The 27,729-nt window shown below is 35.6% G+C and overlaps 3 protein-coding genes across 3 annotated transcripts; all 3 read left to right on the forward strand.

The window, feature by feature from the left end:
- Nucleotides 1–3,946: 3,946 nt before the first annotated feature.
- Nucleotides 3,947–10,836, forward strand: LOC112738024 (serine/threonine-protein kinase VPS15). The gene is made up of 10 exons (XM_025788247.3): nucleotides 3,947–4,382; nucleotides 4,470–4,638; nucleotides 4,731–4,891; nucleotides 5,244–5,323; nucleotides 5,965–6,070; nucleotides 6,205–6,381; nucleotides 6,477–9,401; nucleotides 9,693–9,940; nucleotides 10,020–10,119; nucleotides 10,446–10,836. Exons 1-10 carry the CDS (start codon nucleotides 4,110–4,112, stop codon nucleotides 10,620–10,622), a joined length of 4,416 nt encoding a protein of 1,471 aa, XP_025644032.1. The 5' UTR covers nucleotides 3,947–4,109; the 3' UTR covers nucleotides 10,623–10,836.
- A 2,566-nt stretch (nucleotides 10,837–13,402) lies between these two features.
- LOC140177551 (protein ALP1-like) lies at nucleotides 13,403–13,964 on the forward strand. Its single transcript, XM_072210672.1, has 3 exons — nucleotides 13,403–13,465; nucleotides 13,556–13,781; nucleotides 13,879–13,964. The coding sequence occupies exons 1-3, from the start codon at nucleotides 13,403–13,405 to the stop codon at nucleotides 13,962–13,964; spliced, it is 375 nt and encodes a 124-aa protein (XP_072066773.1).
- Nucleotides 13,965–26,229: 12,265 nt separating this feature from the next.
- On the forward strand, nucleotides 26,230–26,589 carry LOC140177552 (caffeoylshikimate esterase-like). Its single transcript, XM_072210673.1, has one exon. It carries the CDS (start codon nucleotides 26,230–26,232, stop codon nucleotides 26,587–26,589), a length of 360 nt encoding a protein of 119 aa, XP_072066774.1.
- The last annotated feature ends 1,140 nt before the right edge of the window (nucleotides 26,590–27,729 follow it).

Genomic DNA, 27,729 nt, shown 5'->3' on the forward strand with positions numbered 1-27,729 from the left:
CATAATCCCCAATAAGAAACCATAATCATGCATAAAAGCGTAATGATCATTCATCGCAAAGTGGTTAACAGGAGTTTTACGCATCGCACCTGTGTTAACGAATAGAGATTTTTGTTGAAAAATCCATTCATGGATGCGATGTCAATGGATTCACTGCTTTCATTGAGGTTCCGCTGTATTATAATTTTTTTTTAAACAAGAAGAAGGAGATCTTCATTAATTTACCCAGTTCATATCACAGAAATTAGAGGTTTACATTCACAAAAATTACCTCAACAAAAGTGTTGTCTTTACCCTTCCGGTTCTTCATACCTGTCACCGTAAACTTCCTTGTTCCAGCCTTTTTAAAAGGCTGCGCAAACATAGGAACATTCACATAGTTTAATGGTTTTTAAAGGGACACCCTACCGAAGAAGATTTTCACAGCATTAGCGTAGTTAGAATAAACAAATCGTACCTTGGTCTTAGGTCCTGAGTGATTTTCGGACTTAACTGAGAACGACCTCGAAGAATTAGCAAACCTTTCTGGACTAAAACCTGAGTCCCTGGCTGATGCATTGCCGTCTGATCGATCGCGGGGGTTACCTTCCACACTATGCTGCATCAGTTCTGGACAGCGCTTGTAGTAATGACCGTACTTGTGGCAATTAGAGCATGCTCTCTTCTTCTTCCAAGAAGACCTCTTGGAAGGGGCTCTTTTGCTTTTCACAACAAAGGGATCGTTGATGCCTTCCACGTTAACATTAGGCGTTGAGTTGCCTTGTTTGCGTGACTGCTGGTGGATAATTAAGTTGACAAGTTCAGATTGGACTTTATCAAAGTATGCAACATCCTTGCAAGCAATATCACACAGCTTGTTGCAATTTGATGCCAATGCAACAACTCGAAACTTTAAGACCCTTTCGACGTCATCATTCACAGGCATTTGTGTGCTAATAAATTCGTTCTTTGCATTCTTTGTCCACCTTTTGTAGATCAACAAATCTGGAAACTCAAGTATGTTTTCGAACTTCATGGCACAGAAGACATGACTACAGGGAATACCACGTGATTTAAACAGCTTGCACGAGCACGAGAACATATTCTTACCTCTATCGACTTCCACTCGTCGATCTTTGGCCGGGTCTCCGAGAGCAGTCATACTGAACTCGACCTTGTCCAATGTTGTGCTTAGTACCTTGATATTCAAAGCCCCTGCCCTCTGAATCTCATTACGAATTTCCTTAAAAATGTTTCGAGTGAAATAACATGATGCAAATCTTTCATATACCTCCAACGAGGTAATCATCACTGGTTCTGAGCACTGAGACTTAAAGTTAGCGATTAATTCGTTGTTTCTATACTCCTTTAAGGCCCTATCCAGGTTATGCATGAAGTCAATGAGGGTGTTCTTGCGATTAACATAAAATCTGATGAGAGAATTTATACCTTCGCACTGTGATGTCATCCTTATGTAACCGAAAAACTTATCCCGGAGGAAACAATGAGACCACATCGAACGAGTTTCGTACGTCTTTTCCATCCAGGTACTCCCAACAATGTTGTGCTTATCCAAAATGGCTGCCCATCTCCGATCAAAGTCTCTGTGGTCGTTGTTGTCGTATATAAGACCCTTAAAATCGCGCAGGAAATTAGGATTCTTTATATTTTCGCATGCATTTCTCTGCAGATGCCATCCGCATAACCGATGGGTCGCATCAGGAAGAACATTCTTGATTGCATCTCGCATGGCAAGGTCTCCGTCAGTTATTACTGCTTTAGAACTTTTCCCAGCCATGGCTTTAACAAAGGTTTCCAACAACCACTTATACGTCTCTGTGGTTTCGTCGGATAGTAGGCCGGAGTCGAAGATAACAGTTTGCCCGTGATGATTGCATCCGGAGAAAATTACCAAAGGCTTGTTGTATTTATTCTTCTTGTAGGTTGAATCAAAGGCAACAATATCTCCAAAGCAGTGATAGTCGATAATTGGCTGCCCATCTGCCCAAAAAATATGCTCGAGCCTTTCGTCACTAGTGAACGTATACTTTCCAAAGAACAGCGGATTGTTGTTTGACTTGCCAATCAAATAGTTTATTGCCGCATTGGCATCCCCGCTTTTAACCTTTGACCGACGATAACGATCAATGTGGTTGTACAAATCTTTGCGTGTGAAGCCAGCATGACGATATCCACCCTTCTGGAATGCAATATACCCCATAATATGGCAGGTCCTGACACCAAAATTATGAAGATTTTCCACTTGGACCTTATCAGTGACAGTGAGACAATGATTGGCGGAACCAGATGCACAAATTGGGGTGGCGTCAGATCGTGGTTGTGAGATTCCACAAAACATGATACCTTCCATCTACCGCAGCCATAGTCAAGCTTTACCCTAAGCCGAGCTGGACACTTGGTTTGCGTTAGTGACCTTGCCTCCCTTGATCTATCATCCAGATCAAGATACCTCATATTCCTCCAGCCCTCTTTATTGCAAACAAGTTGCCTACTAATGATTCTACCTTGATTATCCCTAACCACGTCGTCCTTCCTCATTACAAATCCATACCAACAAGAATAAGCGTTATAAAATTGGCAGGCCTCATCCTCTGTCCTAAACTCCAGGTTCCAAATATCCTCCACCATTAAATCTGCTATTCTTTTTACACCACAAACTTCTTCACTCTTGCTAGTAGAATCCAGCGAATCCACATCGTCGTCTTCAGCATCATCTTCTGCATTCGGTTGATAATCGAAATTATCACCCAAATCATTATCAGAATCATTCTTCGCATCATCCTCGTTTATGGACATATTTTAACCTCTGCCATAATTTTACCCAAAAATATCAACAAACAGAGCCAATGGCAGCAACTACGGGAAGTTAAACTAAGCTGCATGTAAACTTAAATGAACCAAAACCAATTAAACTAACCCAATTGTTTTCGACCCCAGTATAATGTTTTAATTTCAATTTCTCAAACCTAGCCACAGCATAGAACTGGATAATGTTACTTAATTTCCAAATTTCAGAATAGCAACACAACGCCTTAAACAGAGAACCGTTGAAAAGGCATGGACTATCATCCAAATTAAACTAATCTGGATTAACAAAAAAACTTAATTGGACATGCCTTGATGACAACCAAAGGTTGAGCTTGAACGGATAAAAAATGCACTCTCGGAGGGAGGTGACCTTACCTAATCCGTACGCACCTAATTCGAAGGCAGCCGAAAAATGAATGTTGGTAAACCAGCTTCCAGCAGCCACAGTTTCCAATCAAGCAGAAGTTCAGCTACAAATTTCTCTATCGGAGCCACATCAGTTTAGCATTCGCCCTCTCTTTAGTTGACGTCGATGCCTAGCCGACGAAACCAGAGCACCAGTTCCGGAACCTTTCAATCGAAGGAGATCATTCTTGCTAAATGTACGCTGGGTATAGAACGAAGACGAAAAAACCAAACAGGGTTGGGTCGTGGGTTCTAGGATAACAAATTTCAGGGTTGGGTAGTGGGTATACAATGCAGGCGAAAATACCAGTGAGTAGTGGGTTCTATGTGTTTTCCACGTTCTGAGACATGCATGTTGAATTTCAGGAAGAGATGGAGGGTATTTTTTAAAATGAAAAACAAGTTAGAGATTATAAATTATAATTACAAATGTTCCCAATACACTATATAGTATGTATATACAATAATTAATGCAATATATGTTATGATATATGTTCATTAAAGGCTTTTGCTATAACCAATAAATGCATTAATAAAAGGTTGAAAATTTTTTTGATCAATGGCTGATGACACATATGCAAGGGTAACTTACCCTCAAAATTACTATGGGTTTGGAAAAAAACACCTTTTTATTTATAAACATATTTAAATTAGAATTTGTTTATAGAACCAAAAATCAAAATCAAATTTCATGATGACAAAATATAATATTTGCTTGAGTTGCCTGTGATGTGATGATTGGATTTGGATCCACTCAAACCGAAACTGAAAAAAAACGGCTTCGTAGAAATCAGCTGAGAACGAAAGCAAAAGGAAAAGAAAAGGAACATGTTCCCATGTTTCCAAGAAAACGGGATTTGGAAGTTTGAAGAAAAAATAAAAGAAGGCGTTTGAGAATGGGGAACAAGATCGCTCGGACGACGCAGGTGTCGGCGTCGGAGTACTACCTTCACGAGCTGCCGTCGACGTACAATCTGGTGCTGAAGGAGGTGCTCGGACGGGGCCGTTTCTTCAAGTCGATTCAGTGCAAGCACGACGAGGGCCTCCTCCTCGTTAAGGTCTATTTCAAGCGCGGCCATTCCATTGATCTCTCCCCCTACGAACGCCGTCTCTCTCAGATCAAGCACATTTTCCTCTCCATTCACCATCCTCACCTTTGGCCCTTTCAGGTCCCTTCTCTTTTCCATAACTCTCTAACTAGTTACTATTTCAGCCTCAGCGTTTCCTTAACTACACTCTACACTCTCGTCTTTCAGTTTTGGCAAGAAACCGATAAAGCAGCATACCTTCTCAGGCAGTATTTTTTCCATAATTTGCATGATCGACTAAGCACTCGACCTTTTCTCAGTTTCATCGAGAAGAAATGGCTGGCTTTCCAGTTGCTTTTAGCTGTGAAACAGAGCCACCATGAGGGGGTGTGTCATGGTAAGTCTTTGCATTAAGCAATCCCAGCTCCAAAACACACATGAAAGTAGGTGATGTTAAGTGATGATGATGCATTGATTTGCATATTGTAGGTGATATTAAGTGTGAGAATGTGTTGATTACATCTTCGAATTGGCTTTACCTTGCTGACTTCGCATCTTTCAAGCCCACCTACATCCCATATGATGATCCATCAGATTTCTCTTTCTTCTTTGACACTGGTGGAAGAAGGCTCTGTTATCTGGCACCTGAGGTTGGCTCTTTTTTCTTTCTATTTCTTGTTCCTACAATTGACATAAATGTCAGATATTACATTGCATGGTTTCAAAATTACTGTAGCACATTGTTGTGCTTTTCTCTGCCTTCTTTTTCTAAAAGATAATAATTTTGGTGTCAGGGTGCAACTGGAACTTGTTAGTACGAATTCTCATACTCTGTTTCGTATATTAACAAAATTGAGATTCACTGTTGTTTCATGTTCTTGTGTGTGTGTGTGTTTCAAGTGAATACTGCAATTAGTGAGGCACAATTTCTATTCTTCTATGCTGTTATATATGCCTTTTCTTAATGGTCACTATTTACCTTGTCTATTTTTTTACTGGCAGAGATTTTATGAACATGGAGGGGAAATGCAGATGCCGCAAGATGCCCCTTTAGAGCCATCCATGGATATATTTGCTGTCGGGTTAGTACTCTGCTGTTGGAGTCTTAACACTTTAGCTCTTTGATTATCCCCATTTCAGGCTTCGGCCTTTCAAAAACATTTCTTTGTGTTTCATTTATATGGCAAGTTATTTAGAGCAGTTGTGCTGCCGGGGAAAGGAAAGTTTATTTCCAGCTTTCATCTACACTTTTTTCCCTCACTTCCTATTATTAAGTGAAAAATAGCATATCAAACTTATCTTTTAAGGGATGCAGCTATTGCACACAAACACTGAAAAAGAAGGGTAAGCCCCTAAATTCTGTTGAATTCAGTATTTTCTGACTCTTCGCTACAATACCTTGAAGATCCTAATAGATATATGGGCTTGACTATATTTCCACACACTTGTCTATTGACATTTGGGCAGGTTTTACATAACTAAAAGATTGAGTCAATAATAGTCGAAGAGGAACTCAAGGGGTCTCTGTGAAGTGAAAAAAGAAAAGAAAAAAAAAAAATTGGGTCCTTGCTAATTTATTTATCATAAAAACTTACGTCAACTCTGGATCTATTTTTGTTGAATCAGTGATAATTAATGTTGCATTGTAGTCATACAGCTGACTTAATCGCTTCCTTTTGTTTTGTATCTTTTCTAAGGTGCACACATCATTTTACTACTTCAGGTGTGTAATTGCAGAGCTTTTTCTTGAGGGACAGCCACTGTTTGAACTGTCTCAACTTCTTGCTTATCGCAGAGGGCAATATGATCCTAGTCAACATCTTGAGAAAGTACTCTCCCTATCTACGAGTGTTATGCCTTGTTCTTTATCTTTATTTGTCCTCCCATTAATATGGTTTTCCCCATGCCTGTACTTCTAACTGCTGCTTTTATATGTTTGATAATGTATTTCCAATTAGTGCAGATACCAGATCCTGGAGTCCGTAAGATGATACAACACATGATTCAGTTAGAACCGGAGTTGCGGCTTTCTGCTGAAAGCTATCTAGAGGAATATGCTGCAGTTGTATTCCCAACATATTTTTCACCTTTTTTTCACGATTTTTTCTGCTGCTGGAGTCCTCTCCAACCTGATATGAGGGTAATAGGTCTTTAATAAAATATTTTGGATCAGAGTGATTTAATGCTTCTGGTAACTCATACATCACTTTTTTCTGTTGTGATCAATCTGTCTAGATTTTGTTATGCCAAAGTGCTTTCCAGGAGATATTTAAACAAATGATGAACAACAATAACCATTCATCTGGCCCCCAGCATGTGAAAGGAGATTCACCTAATTCTACATTTCCTGAAAATCTTCAAACTTTGCAATCTTCTGGAGAGCTGCTTCAAGCTATCTCCAATGAATTTCAAGGAACTGATCACCCGTTTCTGAAAAGGATCATTTTGAATGACTTAAGTTCATTGAAGTCTGAAAATGATAATCAATCAGATACATGCGACATGCCCTTTTTACCATTGTCAAACAATATTATGAAATGCGAAGGCATGGTTTTGATTACTTCTTTGCTCTGTTCCTGCCTGCGCAATGTCAAGTTTCCTCACCTGAGGAGGGCAGCTGTACTCTTGCTGAAGGCTTCTGCCTTATACATTGATGATGAAGACCGTTTGCAGCGTGTTATCCCATATGTGATTGTAATGCTTTCAGATTCAGCTGCGATTGTGCGATGTGCTGCCTTAAAGACTTTGTGTGACATTCTGCCCTTAGTCCAAGACTTTCCTCCAAGCGATGCAAAGATATTTCCTGAGTATATACTTCCCATGCTTTCTATGCTTCCTGATGATCCAGAGGAAAGTGTGAGAATATGTTATTCCAGAAACATAGCTAAGTTGGCACTAACTGGTTATGGATTCTTGATACGCTCAATAAGGTTAAGAGAGGCAGGCGTCCTTGATGAATTGAACTCACCACGAAAACCATTAATATCCTCTGCTCAGACCCCTGGAAAACTAAAGAGGATAAATACTGATGCGCAACTTGCGCAGCTGAGGAAATCCATAGCGGAAATTGTCCAAGAACTTGTTATGGGTCCAAAGCAAACACCAAATATTAGGCGAGCACTTCTTCAGGACATTGGTAGACTGGGCTGGTTCTTTGGGAGGAGACAGAGTAACGACTTTCTGTTACCTGTCCTCCCTGCTTTCCTAAATGATCAGGATGAGCAATTAAGGACAGTATTCTATGAAAAGCTGGTTTATGTCTGCTTTCTTGTGGGCCAAACCAGTGTAGAAAAATATCTATTGCCATACATCGAGCAGGCTTTAAGTGACAAAACAGAGGCAGTAATTGTTAAAGCCTTGGATTGCTTGACTATTCTATGCAAAAGTGGGTTCTTCCGGAAGAGGATACTGCTTGAAATGATAGAGCACAGTTTTCCCTTACTAGGTTATCCCAGTGAATGGGTAAAACGATCAGCTGTTTCTTTTATTGCTGCTAGTAGTGAGAGCTTGGGTACAGTAGATTCCTATGTTTTTCTTGCTCCTGTTATACGACCTTTCCTCCATAGACAACCTGTAACACTTGCTTCAGAGCAGGTACTTTTGTCATGTTTGAAACCTCCTGTCTCAAGACAGGCTTTTTATGAAGTCTTGGAGAACTCTAGGAGTTCAGACATGTTAGATAGACAGAGAAAAATATGGTATAATTCATCATCACAATCTACACTCTGGGAAATAGATTTTCTGAAAAAGGGAATTGAGGGGTTGAACACACTGGACAATTGGGCAGACAAGCAACAAGGTCCTGGGGTTCAACAAGCTGTTGGTACTGGCTTCCAACAGCTAGGACTATCAGATTGTGACACAGGTGAGGCAAATTTGAGAGATACAAAGAGCTTTTTACATAGTGCTAGCAATATAGTGGGACATAATGATCTCCGATCTTCAGAGAAGTTACAATTTTCAGGACTTACATCACCATATGGTAGTGGCATAAACAATTTCACATACAAAAGGCCATCAGAAGGGATACCTTTGTACTCTTTCTATGCGGACAGGCAGGGAATGGGAATTCCTCCAGCATCAGATTCTCCAGTGCAAATGAATTCTCCTGGTCGCAGTTCGTCTTCCATGCCTTGGGTTAATCCAGTCAGTAATTCCTTCAATTTGGCTAGTTCTGTTCCAGCACCAAAGTCTGCTTCGGAATCTTTTAGCATTAACAGCGGACCTAAACAGTTCTACCGAGTTGTACATGAGCCAGATGGCAGGGAAAATGAAACATGTGTTAATAGCACATTTCAAGATGCAGGACTGTCTAAAGCTAGTTCAATTTTAATGGAAGATGCAACTGCCCAAACTGATCCGTCAGGATTTTCCTGTCACTCATCCATTCCTGATTCTGGCTGGAGGCCCCGTGGGGTGTTGGTTGCACATCTCCAGGAGCACAGTTCAGCTGTAAATGAAATAGCTATTTCCAATGATCATTGCTTCTTTGTGAGTGCATCTGATGACTCTACAGTCAAAATCTGGGATTCAAGAAAACTGGAAAAGGACATTGCTTTTAGGTCAAAGCTAACTTATCACCTAGGGGGAAGCCGAGCATTATGTGCAGCAATGCTTTGGGGATCTACGCAAGTAATTGTTGGAGCATCTGATGGACTGATTCATATGTTCTCTATTGATCATATATCTAGAGGTTTGGGAAATGTCGTTGAGAAGTATTCTGGTATTGCTGATATCACTAAAAAGGATATCAAGGAAGCTGCTATACTCAGCCTTTTGAAGAGCCCAGTGGATAATCATACAGTCATGTATAGCACCCAGAACGGTGGTATTCATATGTGGGATACTAGATCAGATTCCAATGTATGGACTCTAAAAGCTATTCCAGAGGAGGGCTATGTTTCTTCTGTAGCCTCAGGGCCTTGTGGTAATTGGGTTGTATCAGGGTCATCAAGGGGTGTTCTTACACTTTGGGATCTGAGGTTTCTTATACCTGTGAACTCTTGGCAGTATTCTCCTGCTTGCCCTATAGAAAAAATATGTCTCTTTCTTCCTCCTCCAAATGGCCCTCCTCCTCCGACTTCTAGGCCTCTTGTTTATGTTGCTGCTGGTTGCAATGAAGTTTCTCTTTGGAATGCGGAGAATGGCACTTGTCACCAGGTAGGTATAAGTGCTCAGTTCTTTTACGGTTGGAGATAATGAGAGCAATATGACTAGAACAATCTCAACCCCGATAAATACGCTATCAAAGTTTAAATATCTGTTTGGCAGGAGAAGATTGTGCGCGTGAACAAAGTTTAAATTTGGCTGGTTTCATACCGATTTTGATACGAACCTATGCCTTCCTTGCTTATAGGCTACGGCTATCTTAAAATCATATGAAATTGTGATAATATTAATAATTATTATATTCTTATTTCCGTCTTCTACAGTTAACACTTCTTTCTCCAGGTATTGAAGTTGGCCAATTATGACAATGATGCAGAAATGTCTGATCGGCCTTGGGCATTGGCCAGAAATTCAAGTAAACTAAGTTCTAAATCAAATCATAGAAGAAATATCAATCCCAAGTACAATGTTGATGAACTAAATGAACCTCCTCCTCGTCTTCCTGGTATCCGTTCACTACTTCCTTTGCCAGGGGGTGATTTATTGACTGGGAGCACCGATTTGAAGATACGCCGATGGGATCATTGCAGGTTTTGTGTTGAAATTCACTCTTGTTTGCTCTTTTTGCAGCAATATTCTGATTAAGTATATCTGTTTATTTTATTGCAGTCCGAAAAGAAGTTATTGTATTTGTGGCCCAACCTTAAAAGGAGTAGGAAATGATGATTTTTATGAAACAAAATCTAGCTTTGGAGTGCAAGTTGTACAGGTAAATTTTTCCATCCTTTTTGCTCTTTTTTTCCCCTTTTATTGTTATTATTAATTGCCATGGGTGGGCTACATGATTCATTGGCAAACGAATCAAGAAATTGGACGCATCCAACTCTAGAATACATTTTGCATGGTTCCATTTCTTTTTGTCTTGTCCAATGTATGATAGGACTGCAAATTAAACCACTGGTTGCTGGAAATCTTGATCTTCTCTGTTCAATTATGCTTTGTGAACTTTGTTGGATATTGCTTGCTTCACTTTAAACCATCCAGCTTTTTTGGAATACTGCTAACTTGTATTTCACTTTTTATTCTCGTTAACAGGAGACAAAAAAACGCCCACTTACAATAAAGCTAACCGCAAAGGTAGTTCTTGCTGCTGCTGCCACTGATCCTGCGGGTTGCCATCGTGATTCTATCCTTTCTCTGGCTTCTGTAAAGTTAAACCAGAGACTCTTGCTATCAAGTGCTAGAGATGGGGCTATCAAGGTTTGGAAGTAAATTGGTAAAAGTTCTTAATTTTATGTACATAAGTAGTGTAGATTCCTAGTACAGTAAGTTGTACATCACAAAATATAGGAACTTTGTTGTTTCCAATTTTTTCAAGAGCATAAATTAATAGTTGTAAGAAACTTAACTAAATTTGTAATTATACTAGAGAAAAATGTTACAAATAGATGTGATCCAGGATCCAGCGGTAGTTTTCTGAACATAAGTCTTCTGGCTACAGTGACGTAAGTTTCTTTCGTCAAAGTACTGCGACTCAAACATATGAAATTAGAAAAATCAAGTACTGCAAGGTGCAAAAAGCAAGCAAGCAAACATGCAAGGTGCTTTTTACTTGTGTGAAAAATTGAGGGTTTACTAAAGAAGTTGTAGGATTTCAACAGACTGATTTCATTCTTTTTGCTAAGAAACAAACAAGTTATACTAGAATCGTATTTGCATTGGTCACTGTTGGAACTTGGAAGTGGTCGAAGAAGTCCAAATCCTACTGTGAGTGTGTTATGTAGATTATTAACCAATCAAATGCAAATAATTATCTTAATGGTTGCAAATAATTACAGTGGTTCAAAATCTAATGCGGGAGCAAAACCTACTCTTTTTTGTGGATGCTAGTTTCATGTGTATCAAAATTTTTATTTTGTTAATGACAAAAAAGAAAGAATTTTGTAGAGTTAACCACTCTTTTTTGTAGATGCTAGTTTCATGTGTATCAAAATTTTTATTTTGTTAATGACAAAAAAAAAAAAATTTTGTAGAGTTAACCACTCTTTTTTGTAGATGCTAGTTTCATATGTATCAAAATTTTTATTTTGTTAATGACAAAAAAGAAAGAATTTTGTAGAGTTAACCAATGAAATAAAATAAAATAATGACTACTCGAATAAAATTAATATAAAGAACACTTTTCAAAATTTCAAAATACTACAAACATATGATGAAAAAAACCATTACAGAATTTCAAAAATTTTAACCAAAACGAAGAACTTAATAAGTACAAAAGAAAAAAAAATTAACTTTGCAATAAAAGTAAATTACATAAATATAAAATATAGAATTTGTAAAGAACAATAAAGAAGAAAATAGAAGAAAATTTACAAAAAACAAACACAAGACAAAGTCTTAGAAATTCATTGAGATGAGATGTGAGTGTGTTTTCTTGTGTGAGTGTGTTTTTTTGGAGAGAATTTTCAATCTCTTTTTCATCACTCACCACTCTATTTATAGATATCCTTAACCAATCTCGTACTGCCAAATGTCAATCTCAAAGGTAGCGTTTGTTTTTGGAGACAGTACACAAAGACATGGACATTAAATAATTAAAACGTGTTTGGTAGCAGAGACATAGACAGTGGACATATTGTTTCTGGAATAATTTTTTTAATTTTTGTGTCCACTCTTTTATGAGGGACAATGATGAACACGGGAATTAACAAAGTGGACACAGATTTTTTTATGAAAATTCTTTTCCATTTTATCCCTACATATTATTATTATTCCATTGTTGCCCTTTTTTAAATCATATCATAAGCCCTAATTTTATGTGTTGTGCAGCAGCCTTCTCCTCCGAGGTAATCTTCTCCATGCTCTCTGTTTCGTCTCTCCTTCTTCCTTCTCTTTTTTGGATTCTTTTTTCGTCTCACTTCCCAAGTATAACTCTCTGTCTCTTCTCTTTCTCTTCTTGCTCTCTGTCCATTTTTTCTTCTTCTTATTTCTCTTCTTTTTTCAGTGTTATGTGGTTTAGTACTTCATCTTATTCTTCTTTCTTTTTCTTTTTCTTTGTTTCTTTTTTTTCTTCTTTACTGCGTGCTTCTCCTCTTCATTTTTTTGCTCAACTAATTTAACTACAATATTTCAGAAGCAAATTATTTATTAGAGCTTGTAACAACTTTTGGAATTCACGTGTTCTTCTCTTTCTCAGTCACGCAGGTATATAACTCTGCCTTTCCTCTTTGCTTCTTATTTTCGTTTGCATTTTTTTTACTTTAAATTATTGGGTTCTTCTGGCTTCTTTTATTTTTATTTGTTTATATTGTTTGTGATTTGAAAATGTAAAAATTGAATATGGACATGAGAAATTGTCTTTCTGGTGTCAAAATTTTTAATTTATACAATCCTGCTGAGAATGAATGATTGAACATATTTTGTTCAGAATTGAATAAGGAATGGAAAAAATATATTGAAGTCTTCTTATTTGTTTGAATGCAAAAATAAAATAATTAGTTGGTTATGTTGTTATTTTTATTCTTATTGATTATTTTTAGTATTTATGTTATTTTATAATAAATTATGATTTATATTTTTTATCTGTTGTTAGGAAAAAATGGAACCATTGGACCAATCTGAACAATTTAGGTGATTTCTTTTTTTTTTTTTTATTTTATGATTCAGATTGAACTTGAGACAGCCACAATATTAGTTTTGATATTGGCATTTTTTTATTTGAAGAATAGGAGAAGGAGACATTTGTTGATTAGGAATAGAGAAATTAATACTAATCTCTTAAGACGGAATGTGTTAAGCCGCATCATAGGAGGAGGCGATAGGAATTGTATTTGGGAATTAAGGATGAGCGTAGATGCATTAGGAAGATTATGTGAGTTACTTAAAGTTCAGGGTGGATTAAGCGATGAATGCCATGTAAATATACCTGAGCAAGTGATTATATTTTTAATAATTTTAGCTCATCATAAAAAGAATCGCACACTCCAAGTTAGATTTTATAGGTCAGGAGAAACAATAAGTAAGTATTTTAATAAAGTTTTGTCGTCGGTATTATGTGTCCAAAGCCTGTTCCTGTTCCAGATGACTGCATAGATCCCCGATGGAAATGGTTCAAGGTACGTCTAATGAAGAAATGCGGTTGTGGTTTTGTATTATATATGGTTTGGTATAGAGATAGTTTTGAACCTTCAATTTCTTTGCTTTAGAATTGTCTAGGAGCATTAGATGGAACATATATAGATGTGACTGTCCCTGAAGAAGATAAATCAAGATACAGAACAAGAAAAGGTAAAATATCAACCAACGTCCTAGGCGTATGCAATCGAGATATGAATTTTGTGTACGTACTTAGTGGATGGGAAGGATCCGCATCGGATTCAAGAGTCCTTAGAGATGCAATTTCACGTCGTAATAACCTCAAGATACCAATTGGTATGTAATAGTTAAATTTTAGGTAACAAAAACACTTCAAAATTTTTAATTCATACAATTTTCTTAATCCTCATAACGTGTCTCTTTTAATTTATAGGGAATTATTATTTAGTGGATGCTGGTCATACTAATTGCAAGGGATTTCTAGCACCATATAGGCATACTCGATACCACGTACAATAATGGGTCTATGGTAGAAATGCGCCTAGAAACTTTCGAGAATATTTTAACAAGAAGCACTCTTCAGCTAGGAACATTATTGAGCGTTGTTTTGGTTTATTGAAGAAGAGATGCGCAATTTTGAGGAGTCCTTGTTTCTACCAAATCAAGACACAAAATAGAATAATTATTGCTTGTTGTTTATTACAAAATTTTATTCGGCTTAATATGGACTCCGATCCTGAGGAGGACATGTCACTTGAGAATGAGCAAGTGATTATTGGAGAGGAGCATGGTGATAACCAAGATGGCGACGATGAAATTATTGACAGTGTAGAGGGCAGCAATGAATGGACTGTTTGGCGAGACAACTTAGCACATGAAATGTACAATGAGTGGATGCATAGCCGAATTAATTAGTTGGTTTATTTCTTGTATGTGTATTTTATTTGAATTATTATGATAGTTTGTTGTGTTGGATTTTGTATTGTATTGATACATTATAAAAATAATCTCATGATATGCTTATGATATGCTTTTGTGTTGTATTGATACATTATATGTGTATTTTATATGAATCATTATGTGTATTTTATTTAAATATATTGTATTGATACATTATAAAGATAATGTCATGATATGCTTAGGATGTTCAATTGAATTTTGATTGAGTTAATATAGATTGTAGGGATAAATGGACAGACATGTTTGGACTGATGAAGAGACAGAGGTATTTGTTGGTTTTATGGAGGAGCTTGTCATTGAAGGAAGAATAGCTGATGCAGGTCAATTTAGGCCCGGATCTTTTGAGAAACTTGTTGCAAAAATGAATGAAAGGTTTCCAGGTGGTGGTTTTCAAATAACTCATTGCAAAAACAAGGTTAAGAGGTTGAAAGAGAAATATCAATTTGCTGCTGACATGGCAGCCTGTAGCGGTTTTGGATGAGATGATGTGAAGCAATGTGTGGTTGTGGACAACAAAGAGATCCTAGCTGCTTATATGAAGGTTGGTTTACAAGTTTGATTTTGTTGAATTAATTTTATTCTACTTGATAGTCTGTTGGACGAAGAAGATACGGATATCTTTAACTCAAACCATGATTGCAGTGAATCTCTACTCCAACAATTAAATTCTGTGGCTTCATCTTCTGGGAAGAAACAAGGAAAGAAGCCTTCCTCATTTAACGCGGCAAAGGATACCAAGATGATGAAGGGGTTAACTGACACGTTGAAATATGTGTTCGATCAACAGGAAACGCGTTTGGATGCTTTTGCCCAAGCTATGGTAAACACTCGTGAGGAAAAAAGGCTGGTGATATACTTAGCGAACTTGGATTCACTGATGATGAAGTTATTTCTATTGCATTCAAGTTCTCCACAAATCCTCATCTGGAAAAAATGTTTTGGTCATTGGGAAATAGTCAGAAAGCCGGATTTATTAGAGCTATATTGCATACTTAGAATTAGAGTTAATCTCTTTTAGAGTTATCATTTCATTTTGTGCAGATTTAGGTTCAAACATGCATAATTTTGAATGCAAGATTTTGTTGATGTTAGTGCATAATTAGTTTTAAGTATTGGTTTTAATTATGTTACTGCAGAAACTTGTTCAAAATGGGTGCTTAATTAATTTTAGTTTTTTTCTTCAATTTGAAAATGTTTCTTTTGTTTATGTTCAATTAGAATTTTTAGTCAACTGTGCAGAATATAACTTTATTTATGTTAAGCATGTGCAAAAGTACTCACTAGAAATGATTAAATGACAATAATAAAGTCACATGAGGAGAGTGGCACACAGAAATATCTAGCTCTCTCATGTACCAATAAATAAAATATAAATTGCTACTGTCTTGATCGAATATTAAACAACAGAAAAGAAATTAAAAAAGCAAAAGGGTTTGATATTGGAGTAGTTGTCATCATCAAACTTGAACTGCAACCCTTCCATTTGAAGTAGCAGAGAGTTGAACCATAGCTTCTGGTTTTGTGCCAAGGCACTCTCATCATTGTTCTTGTCTCCCTTGCAGGAGCAGTAGCAAGCATATAATATCAGCTGAACAAGTCCAGACACTGCTCCAATACTGTTGCTTATCTACGCACTCGAGTTGTTTCGCAGGCGTACCCTCCATAGATGGTTTTCATGTCCATTACATTTCAGATGCTCGGCCAGTTAATGCCCAATCCATTGAGATAGGACCTGTTAACAACAGCATTCCAGTGGTTCATGTCAACAACCAATTTCTCTTTGTTGCTTATCCAGTCAGGATATGATTCAAGCCTCTTCGCCCATTGCTCGGGCCGCTTTGCCCCATGTTGTTCAATTCCAATTGGAATGCTGTGCAAAAAACTCTTCATTCGAACGTACCTATTTAGATAATATGGTAAGTCATATGATGTAGAAAGCCAAGTTGGATAAATCATGAAGCAGTTTTGGCAAAATAATGTAACAGAAGCATACCATGCTGCATCAGGATTTTCACTCTCTTTGCAAAGTGGTGAAATTTTCTTCCTCCTCAATTCATATATCTCATTTCCTTCAGGCTTTTGATATATTTTAACTCCAACTTCACCAATGTCATCACTTTTATGTGCTAGAACATTCCAACAAATAGATGCTGTCAATAAAGTCATGGCTGGAAAAGAAAAAGATGCATCAATGTTACTTGTATAGCAATGCAAGAATGTACCACAGAAAAAGAGAAGATGGGGTGTGAAGAAAATAATGAATTGAAACAAACAGTTTGATTTAAAGTGAGACTGACCAACCTTCTTCTTCTTCAATACTGTCATGTTTAGTCAACATAATAAAGTATCCACTGGGTTTTAGAATCCGATTCATCTCGAACAAAAGCTTACCCCCTAAAACAGGGAGAAAATTGAGTTATTGTTGTAATATGATAAGTAGAATCATCAACTAACAAATTGCCCACTAGAATCATCAACCTCATCGAGATTTTGTTTCGAGATAGGATGTTCAATCTTACACAACGCATCAAATCCAAATTTAATTCCAAAAATGTACCCTTTCATTTCCCAAGTAACTGCCACAATCATCATAACTCCATTAAATGCGCTCACGTTCTTCCACGTTCCATCAGTCTTTTCACTCCTCTCACATTTCTCAATTTTTTAACTACCAAGACACACATATAAAAATCCAACATTTCCTTTCCTCTTTCACTTTAAACTTTCATTTCCAGAAAAATCTTCTTTTCTCTCTAAAGAGATGTCTCTACCATTGTTGCTACTACCGCTATTGTCGTCTCCCAAGCTTCAAGCTTCACAACGCTTTCATCTACCCTTTAAAACTAGGTATTGCCTGCATCATTCAAGTTTACTTGCTTTTCTTCTCCCTTTGAACTCCGCTTTTTTCATTTCCTTAATTATTCATAAAGGAGAAGGAATTTTATTCTCTCTCTCTTTTTTATATTTATCGAACCAGCAATTATGGGTTCTTCTAAAGAAAATACCCTTTTAGATCGTAGAATAAACCTCTTCCATTCATCTCCAGTATCACCAATTACCCAATTACCATTAGTATTACCACATTTTTTGTATAGGATTTTTCTTATACTATCCATATTATGATGGTGGAAATGTTACAAGTTTTTTAGTTTGTCTGACTAATCTTAATCCTAATTTACAGGAATGATATCTCCTTCATCTATGGCATCTCCTTCATCACTCAAACCTTCCCCTACCAAAAACAAAGGCAAAGAATCAATCGAGCAATCCACTGAAAAAACCAACTTGGCCATTTTGTCAAAAGATTTCGACATCGTCGTCGAAGACTCGATCGACACTATTAATGACGATAAGATTTTGTTTCCATTTTCTGTCGAGGACAAATTACATTGTTTTCTAAGTCCTTTGAATTTTCTAGAACAAGCAAAAAGCATTTTCCACTACTTTCCATGTAATGAAAGGCAAGATATTCAAGTCAAGAACGAACTTGTTTGTTGCCCCTTTTGTCGATCATGCTCGACCTTTCTATAATAACCCAAAGATTGCTTGCAAGAATGTAAACTTCCTTGCGTGGTAGAAAGGAATGGAACCCTTCAAGAAAGATGCTTGGCATTATCGAGGAATCTATGATCTCCTCAGGCTCTCTCAATTTTACCCTTTATCAACATGTCACTGGATGATTGGGGTTATGATATGTTTTTGGAGAAAAACCACCAAAATCTTCATCTTCCATGTGGAATGGTCGGTTCTACTCTTTTCGACGTGGCTGTTATCAATGAGCTTTCTTCAAATGGGACTATAATTACTTCTGACCTACACCCTAAAAAGGAATATGATATCAACTTTATAAGCTTTTATGGGGAGTTCATCAGAAACAATATGGGTGAAGAAGGAAGCCTAATTACTAATGACGAGCACGTAGTGTTTCTTTTTTACTAGCTCAATGCGATAGTCTTCTTTCTGCTCAAGGAGTGTTACCATGCAAAAATTATACATTCACTTAGCTGCTCTTTTTCATGAAAACAAACACAGACTTTGTTTGGCTAAACTTCTTCTATGAAATCTTTATAATGAATTGGGTCAAATGGTTGATATCCTTCGAAACAAATCTTTGATTAGTGCTAGAGGACCTTTCTGGATAGTACAACTTTGGTTAAATTTAGTGTTCGAAAAACACATGAAGCATAAGGAGTGGCTCCTTCTGATAGACAAAACATCAAAGGACTTAGGCTAATCACCTTGAAGCCTAACTTCGCCCACTCTGGTTCAACCAATGAACTCTTTTGGAAAACTTTTCCGAAGCTTTGCTCAGCCTTACACTTCCAAAATGATAAACTTAATTTTGCTCCATTTGTCGACCGTAAGTGTTGACCCACATAGTTTCGATGACCCATAGAGTGTAAGGATGAAGATGAGAAGGCACAACGTGGAAATGATGACATGTGGTCTAATTTTGTTGCTATTCAAGTGTTATCAATAGGCATTTCCTAATACAAAAAAAGATCAATATCGAGTCACTCTTCATTCCCTTCATTATGTTGCAAGACAAATGGGGTTTTCCAAGCTCTTCCAGCTCCTTTCCCGAGCAAATCATCTCCGTTGTCAACTTAATTTCGACTGAAAAAAAGAAGTTGACAAATGTATTAAAAGCAATGAAAATATCGAGGTTACTATAAGCCTCTCCTTTTCATTCGAAGTAGTTATGTGACTAAGTCCTTTATTGATTGGTGGGTTGCTTATTACTCTCGTTATGATCAATCTTTGGATTATATCTCAAAAATCTTGATCAAAACCTTATCTGAGTCATATGAACAACCTTCATAAAAAACTCAAAAAAGAAAAGCTAAGCCATCGAAGCATCCAAGGCCAACCAAAATATCGAAAGTATCATCCACTACTACTCGACTGACTAAGCTAACTTCCCATATTGATGCTACTCTCTTTTCATTATCACTTTCATTATGCACTCATATATACTTACACATGCATATACTTTTCATAAATCTGGCTAGAAATCAACTCAGGGTGATTCTTCAACTCATGAAGTCACTAACAAATCTACTACTTCTTCCCAAAAAAGGTCCTTTGTTGACTCAAATGAATCCTTTGCAAACCTGAGCAGTTCTAATCCTGATGACATATCATCAAGTTCCTTGCAATCATTAGGCTCTATGAAGGCTAAAGTATCTACACTACATTTTTCTCTTTTTCATCATCATCATCATCATTTTTTATTTATTATTTTTATTATATATTTTTTCTAATATGTGTATTGATTTAATACACCAGGTCGAGGTTTATTCAAAATACCATTTTTCGATTCTGACAGCAATTATAGTTGAAACAAAACATTCTTCCCAAAAAGAAAAGAATCACACTCTATCCTCTTTATTAAACTACTCTTTCACCTTAGCCCATAACAACAATAAAGAAGTCTCGTGGCCCATAAATTCAGCCCAACAGAATACATAAATTCAATTACAATTTTAGTCTTTATTATCTTATCTTATCTTTTTTTATCTTATCTTTAGTTGTTCTTATCTTATCTTTATTTGCTTTTATCTTTCTTAAACCAATGCTCTCTCTATATATATATATATATATATAGTTTTACCTTCATAATTTACAATTCAATTCAATCAATCAACAATCAATAAAAGTTTGCATTCTTTTTTTTTCTTATTCTTTCACAATTTTATTACTCTTCATCGAATGGGCATTTTTTTATCCCATTATCCAGGTGAGGAAAAAGGAGTAGATCAAACTATTGAAAAAGAAATTCCTCAATATAGTAAACTCAAAGAAGGCCCGATGCAAACAATTATGATCGAAAAAGAACATGCTCATAAGAAAAGTGTCGTTGATCTCACAACTCCTCCCTCTTCTCCTATAAAAGCCATTCAAGCAATGTAACATGATGAAGCGAGAGTCTCTGCTTCGCAAGATAATTACAAGTTGATGCTGCACAAGATTCTGTCAACGAGATCATCTCCACTATCAACTTGCAATCAAATCCTGAAGGATTTGAGCCAATTAAAGCTTCTAGTCCAAAAGAGGTTGATCTAGAAGAACTCCTTTCTGCAATATCGAAGCTATCATACAAGATAGAAGAAAAACCAATGTCTTCATCGACAAACCAACCATCTGAAAGCGATTTTCCAAGGTCCTTGACTCCAAACACTTTAGAAGGTTTGAATACCCTCCTTCATCTTGTGAATCATTCGATAGAAGAATAGAAGGTTCGAGATGACCTAAACTCATTGCTTTTGACCATGCTTAGTTCATCTCTGCAATATCAAGTGGCCATTAAGTTTGCTGAACTGGTGAAAAAACTTTGAGAATATTGCCAATGATTTATTCATTTCTCACAACAAACTCGAGGACTACAAGAAGAACATAGCAGGGCTCAAAGTAAAATTTGCACAATTTGAGAATTCTTTTATAGAAAAACAAAAAACTTATGATAAATATGAAGCGCATGTCACTCATGCTGCAAAGCGCTAGAACAATTGGCTCAACGCAGAGAAGAACTTGAAAAAGAATTAGCCAAGGTTTATGGAGATGCAACTTTGTTACAAAAATCTTTTTCCAAAGCTAACAAAAGAGAAAGAGATCTCCATCGAGAATTGTGTGAAATGAATAGCACCCGAGCTAAAATTAGAAGGGAGTTTGACAAACTACAACAAAAAGAGGCAAATGTGATTCTTGCTTTCAATTCAATCGATAAAGAAAGAGTGCGCCTCAAACTCGACTTAGTAGAGCTATTGGAACCTTACCGAAAGTGAAGGCTTGGAATGCCAAGTTTTTTAAACTAAGATTTATAGTTTAAACTTTTATTATGTCCATTATGTTTATTTTAGGATTCTGAATACAAGCAATTTATTTTCAATACTTAATGTCATTTCCTAAACATTGAAATTGCTTCAAGTATTTACCATTAATTAATTTTTATTTCACATTCAATTTCGACATGTTTAATCTTATAAGCATTGCTAGAATATAACTTAGTAATTTGATAGGGTCCTTCCCAATTGGGAAACCATTTACCATAGGTTTTCAATTTCTTTTCCAATGGTAAAATAATTTTAAGAACGAACTCACCAATTTGAAATACTTTCTTCTTCACATGTCGATTATAAACTTTGGCTATGTTTTTTTTTTTTTGCCGAATAATATTCTCAAGTATTAGGATGCACTCACCATCTAAATCATTCAATTCATCAAAATAGCATTCCAGTAATCATTGATTGGTAACTCATCTTTCCTCATCACCCTCGTGGTGTTCAAATTAATTTCTAATGGTCGCATTACATCATGACCATAAACTAATTTCTAGGGGGACATATTGGTTGACCTTTTTGGCAAATTTCGATAATCCTATAATGATTGACTTAAAGTTTTGTTCCAACTTCGCGTTTTTTGACCAATTTGTTTTTTAATTAAACCAATCAAAACTTTATTTGTAGCCTCCACTTGGCCATTTGCTTGCATATAATATGGTGTCGAAGTAACCATTTTTATATTTTTTAATGCTATAAAATTACTTAAATACTGACCAGTAAACATCATTTCTTGGTCAGTACACAGTGTTTAGGAAATTTCAAAGTGATGAATTATATGCTCATCAATAAAATCAATAATTTCATTCTATATGACGTTCACTAAAGGTACAAATTTTACCTATTACGTGAAATAATCAATTGCCTCCAAAAGAAATTTAAGACCTTTTAAAGATGTAGGATGGATCATTCTAATTAAATCCAAAGCCCAACTCCTAAATGACCAAGGTTTAATAATCGAATGTAAATCAAACGCAGGTACTTGCTGTATCACCCACTGGACATGCCAATTTGTTATGCATATTATTAACCAATCAAATACAAATAATGCTCTTAACGGTTGTAAATAATCATAATGCTTCGAAATCTAATGTCTAGGAGAGAAATCTACTCTTTTTTGCGAATACTAGTTTCACGTGCATCAAAATCTATACTTTGTCAATGATGAAGAAGAAAGAATTTTATAGAGTTAACCAATGCAATAAAATAAACTGACTTTACTCGAATAAATTAACATGAAGAACACTTTTTAGAATTTCAAAGTGCTACAAACATATAATGAAAAGAACCTTCACATAATTTCGAAATTTTAACGAAAATAAAGAACTTAATAAAGTACAAAAGAAAAGAAATCAACTTTGTAATAAAAGTAAATTAGATAAATATAAAGTATAGAATTTGTAAAGAACAATAAATAAAAAGAGAGAAAGAAACCTAAAGAAAACTGACGCAAGACAAAGTTTCAGAAAGTCACTGGAATTTGAGAGTTTATGTGAGTGTATTTTCTAGAGAGAATTTTCAACCTTTTGTTTATTGCTCAACACTCTATTTATAGGCATCCTCGACCAATCTCATACTGCCAAGTGTCGATCTCAAAGTGAACTAAAAAATAACTGTTTCTGTCAAATACCTACTTGATAACTGTCTTACACAATGTTCAACCACTTTTAAAATGATTTTGAACCTTGCTCGAAAGAATCACTAATTGATGCCTATTAATTGAACACCTCGCTTATCTAAAAGAACATCATCGACTAAAATAATGAAACTAATTGGATTTGCGAACAAAATGAGCATCAATTGTCTGGAACGGATGGTATAATTCAAACATACAATGAAAACATTCACAAAATTCTGATGTTTTAACCAAAATGAAGTACTTAATCAAGTACAAAACAAAAAAAAATCAACTTTTCAATAAAAGTGAATTACATAAATGTAAAATATATAATTTATTAACAACAACAAAGAAGAAGATAGAAAAAACTTACAGAAAACTGGCGCAAGACAAAGTCTTAGAAAGTCATTGGGATATGAGAGTTAGTATGAGTGTATTTTCTAAAGAGAATTTTCAACTTCTTATTCATTGCTCACCACTCTATTTAAAGAATCCTCGATCAATCCCTTACTGCCATATCTCGATATCAAAGCAAACTAAAAAATAACCGTTCCTACCAAATACCTGCTTGATAACCATCTTACAAAAATGTTCAACCACTTTTAAAATTAATTTGAACTTTCTCCAAAGAATCACTAATTGATGCCTATTGATCAAGCACCTTGCTTGTCAAAAAGAACATCATCTACTAATAGAGTGAAACTAATTGGATTTATAGACAAAATGAGCATCAATTGTTTGGAACGGATGGTGTAATTAAAGTTTTTTTTGGAGTATTTTTATATTTCTAAATATTCTATTTATTTTATTTATTTAAAAATTCTGCTGATGCATAATAATAATAACCCCTTCTGTTATTATTATTATAATCATCGTCTCTTATTAGTTAGTGGGCCCTTCAATCATCAACACTTAAAGACTAGTTTCGAATATCTATTTACTACTGTATTATTTCTCAAATAGATGTAAAAAAATTCTACCATACTAATGCAAAATGTAAATATATGATGGTGACATTACTAGAACGTGACATGCAAATGTTGTGGTTATACGAAGACGGAGTTCCGTTTCTTGTTGTGTGCACGAGATTAATTAGGGGTAATAAAGTAGTTAACATTAACGAGTAGCTGGGCTGGAATTATATGGGTTTCTTGCTGGGGTGAAAAGCAGGTTATTTTTTTTGTAACACATGTATAACATAGGTTTTAATGAGTGGTTATACATTAGGAAATATTAAAATACTAATAATTTTAATATTTCAGCCTTTAAGAAGAGGAACAAAATAATTTCGATAATACATAACTATGAATAAAAAGATCAAAGGGTACTATTATCAAAATAATACAAATATTTATAATAACCATGTACTATTAATATTTTTTTTATACGAAGAAAGACAAATGTTCATAGTAATAGCAGAATCATTAAAATCTTTTAAAAATAAAAAATATTATTTTACAAATATAAATGAACCAAAAATAAAAAAGTTAAGACAAACACATAACAAAAAATTGATAATAACTTACAGCTATAGGGTCCAGCATTATAAAGATTAACCGAAAAAAATTCAAATATGGCTGGTTAGTTAATTCATTGTCAACGGACAACTTAATGCAAATGTTGTAATGCATAAACAATGCCAAATAATAATATGTAAACTTACTATCATGGAATAAATATTAAAAAGTATATTTCATAATCAAACGGTATACAAAGAAAATATGTGACATTGCAAACTAAATTTATTACCCATGGCCCACCAAAATCGAAGAAAAATTTCGTTAGGATGGTAACTAAAAAATGACCTCATTGCAACTTAGAAAAAGTAAAAAAGTTAGAAGATGTGGATAAAGAGAATGGAAAAGATAAAGAATAAGTGTAAGTAAAATTGACTGGTATTAGAGAAGATTTATATAATCCTAAATCCAAAAGTTGAAGCTTATATTGAAAAGAAAAAATCTAGTTGAATCAAGCATTGTTAAACTGAAACAACATGCAATAAGCATACACAGGTCGATATAGACACAAGTAGCATTTAAAACAAGTTGATAAATATAATAAATAGGATTCAAAAACATAATTAGTCGTTAAAGACATCACCAAAACTAAAATCATAAACCGATCTGATGAAAATAAATAGTTTAAAAAATAAAGTTATATATATGTTAAACATATAGGAAAGTAGTAATCTTAAATACAATATTTGCTTCTATAAATTTATCAAATTTTAACTTAATTATTTCTATGCAAATTAAATATATACACAATTAATAACTTAATTATATATTTGACCACATCTTTTTTAAGGATATATTCTATTAATTTTAATATTTTTAATTTGAAATATGAATAGCCAATGATATAGAAATAAATGCAGTTAACAATCTTATTTAATAGAACATTTCAAAATTTCAAAGTGCTACAAACATACAATGTAAAAAAGCTTCACAAAATTTTAAAGATTTTAACCAAAATGAAAAACTTAATAAAATACAAAACAAAAGAAATCAACTTTGCAATAAAAGTAAATTACATATATATAAAGTAAAAAATTCATAAATCACAATAAAAAAGAAGATGGAAGGAAACTTACAGAAAACTGATGCAAGACAAAGTCTTAAAAAGTCACTAGAATATGAGAATTTGTGTGAGTGTATATTTTAGAGAGAATTTTTAACTGCTTGTTTATTACTCAACATTCTATTTATAGACTTCTTTGACCAATTCCATACTACCATGTGTCGATCTCAAAGTGAACTAAAAAATAACTGTTCCACTAAATACCTACTTGATGATTGTCTTACACAGTATTCAACCACTTAAAATTAATTTGAACCTTACTTGAAAGAATCACTAATTGATACCTATTGATCAAACACCTCAGTTGTCAAAAAAAATTTCATCGACTAACAGAGTGCAACTAATTGGATTTGTGGACGAAATGAGCATCAATTGTCTGGAATAGATGGTGTAATTAAAGTTGTTTTGGACAATTGGACTGATGCAGGTTTTGTTTTAATATGTAATAGAGAAAAAAAAGTAAATTTTTTGGAGTAATTTTATATTTGTAAATGTTATATTTATTTGAGTAAACTACCATTTGTACCTACGAAAGTTGAAAACGCTGACATATCTACCCATAGAAAAAGGAAATTAACATTTTTACCCATGAAATATGGATTCCGCACAACAAAATTATTCAAACACTAAAAAATTACCTAAAATCCCTAAATTACCCTTATCTTCACCACCACACCACCTCCTTCACCCAATCACCTTTCTAACCCTAACCTTCTTCACCCTGCCACCACCTCTCTTTCCCTTTCTAATCTCAAATCCCACCACCACCCCTCAAGCTCTTCACTCAATGGTGGCTCCCACTACCCCTGCAACCGTCACCGGAACCCTCGCCCTCGTTCACGGATTTACCGGCGAATCCAGCTGGTTCCTCCAGCTCACCACCATCTACTTCGCCAAGGCCGGATTCGCCACTTGCGCCATTGACCATCAGGGCTACGGCTTCTCCGACGGCCTCATCGCCCACATCCCTGACATCAACCCCGTCGTCGACGACTGCATCGCCTTCTTCATCGAATTCCGCTCTCGCTTTGATCCTTCTCTTCCTTCCTTCCTCTACTCCGAATCCCTCGGCGGCGCAATCGCGCTATTAATCACTCTCCACTGCCGCGACTCGCTGAAAAATGTCTCATTCGTGAACCGAGCGTGAGCTCTGATTATGGTGTCGTCCTCTTCGGGGGTGAAGGCCTGATGCTCCACCTGCGGGGAGACACCATTGGAGCTTGCAAAAAATGGGTTGGTTCATGAACATGTAATGAAGAACAAAGCAAAAGAAAATCAGGGGAGAGGTAGATATAACAACGGCAGGGATCAGGCAACGACGGTGGTGGTTCTACAACACGGAAAGAGGTGAAGAGGGTTGGCTATGGCGGCGATAAGGTAGCATGAAGAGGAGGGTCTCTGACACAGTAGGCTCTTGTTCGAGGCCGATGGTGATGGTGGCTAGGAGAAGTTGGCGCGGTGCTCCTAGGCTTGGCGTAGGTCTGCAATGTTGCTGGCGGAGAAGGGGGTGAACAGTGATGAGGAGGGTGATACGGTAGTATGTGGTTGATGTTGGAATTGGGTGGCTGAGAAATATGTGTGTGTGTGTGTGTGTGTGTGTGTGTGTGTGTGTGAGAGAGAGAGAGAGAGAGAGAGAGAGAAAGGAGGGAGGAGATGATACTGGTGGAGAGAATGGTAGTTTAGAAATTTTATTTAATTTTTTAGGGTTTGGATAATTTTGCTTGTAAAAACTATTTTTTATGGATACAAATGGTAATTTTCATCTTCTTTGGGTAGATATATCAGCGTTTTCAACTTTCGTGGGTACAAATGGTAGTTTACTCTATTTATTTTAAAAAGTTCTGGTAATGCATAGTAATAATAGGTCCTTCTGTGTTCATTATTATAATCATCGTCTCTTATTAGTTAGTGGGTCTTTCAATCACCAACACTTAAAAACTAATTTCGGATATCTATTCATTATTGTATTATTTCTCGAATAAATTTAGAAAAATTCTACCATGTTGACCCAAAATGTAAATGTATGATGCTGTCAAGGTGTGGATTACTAGAGCGTGACACACAAATGTTGAAAATTGTGGTTATACGGAGATGGAGTTCCATTTCACGTTGTGTGCGCGAGATTAATTAGGGGTAATGAAGTAGTTAACATTAGCGAGCAACTGGGCTAGAATTGCATGGGTTTCTTGCTGGGTTGGAAAGTGGGTTATTATTTTTTTTGTAACACATGTATAACAAAGGTTTTAATGAGTGGTTATACATTAGGAAATATTCAAAATTCTAATAT

This window comes from Arachis hypogaea, chromosome 13 (assembly GCF_003086295.3).
Source record: "Arachis hypogaea cultivar Tifrunner chromosome 13, arahy.Tifrunner.gnm2.J5K5, whole genome shotgun sequence".
NCBI lineage: Eukaryota > Viridiplantae > Streptophyta > Magnoliopsida > Fabales > Fabaceae > Arachis > Arachis hypogaea.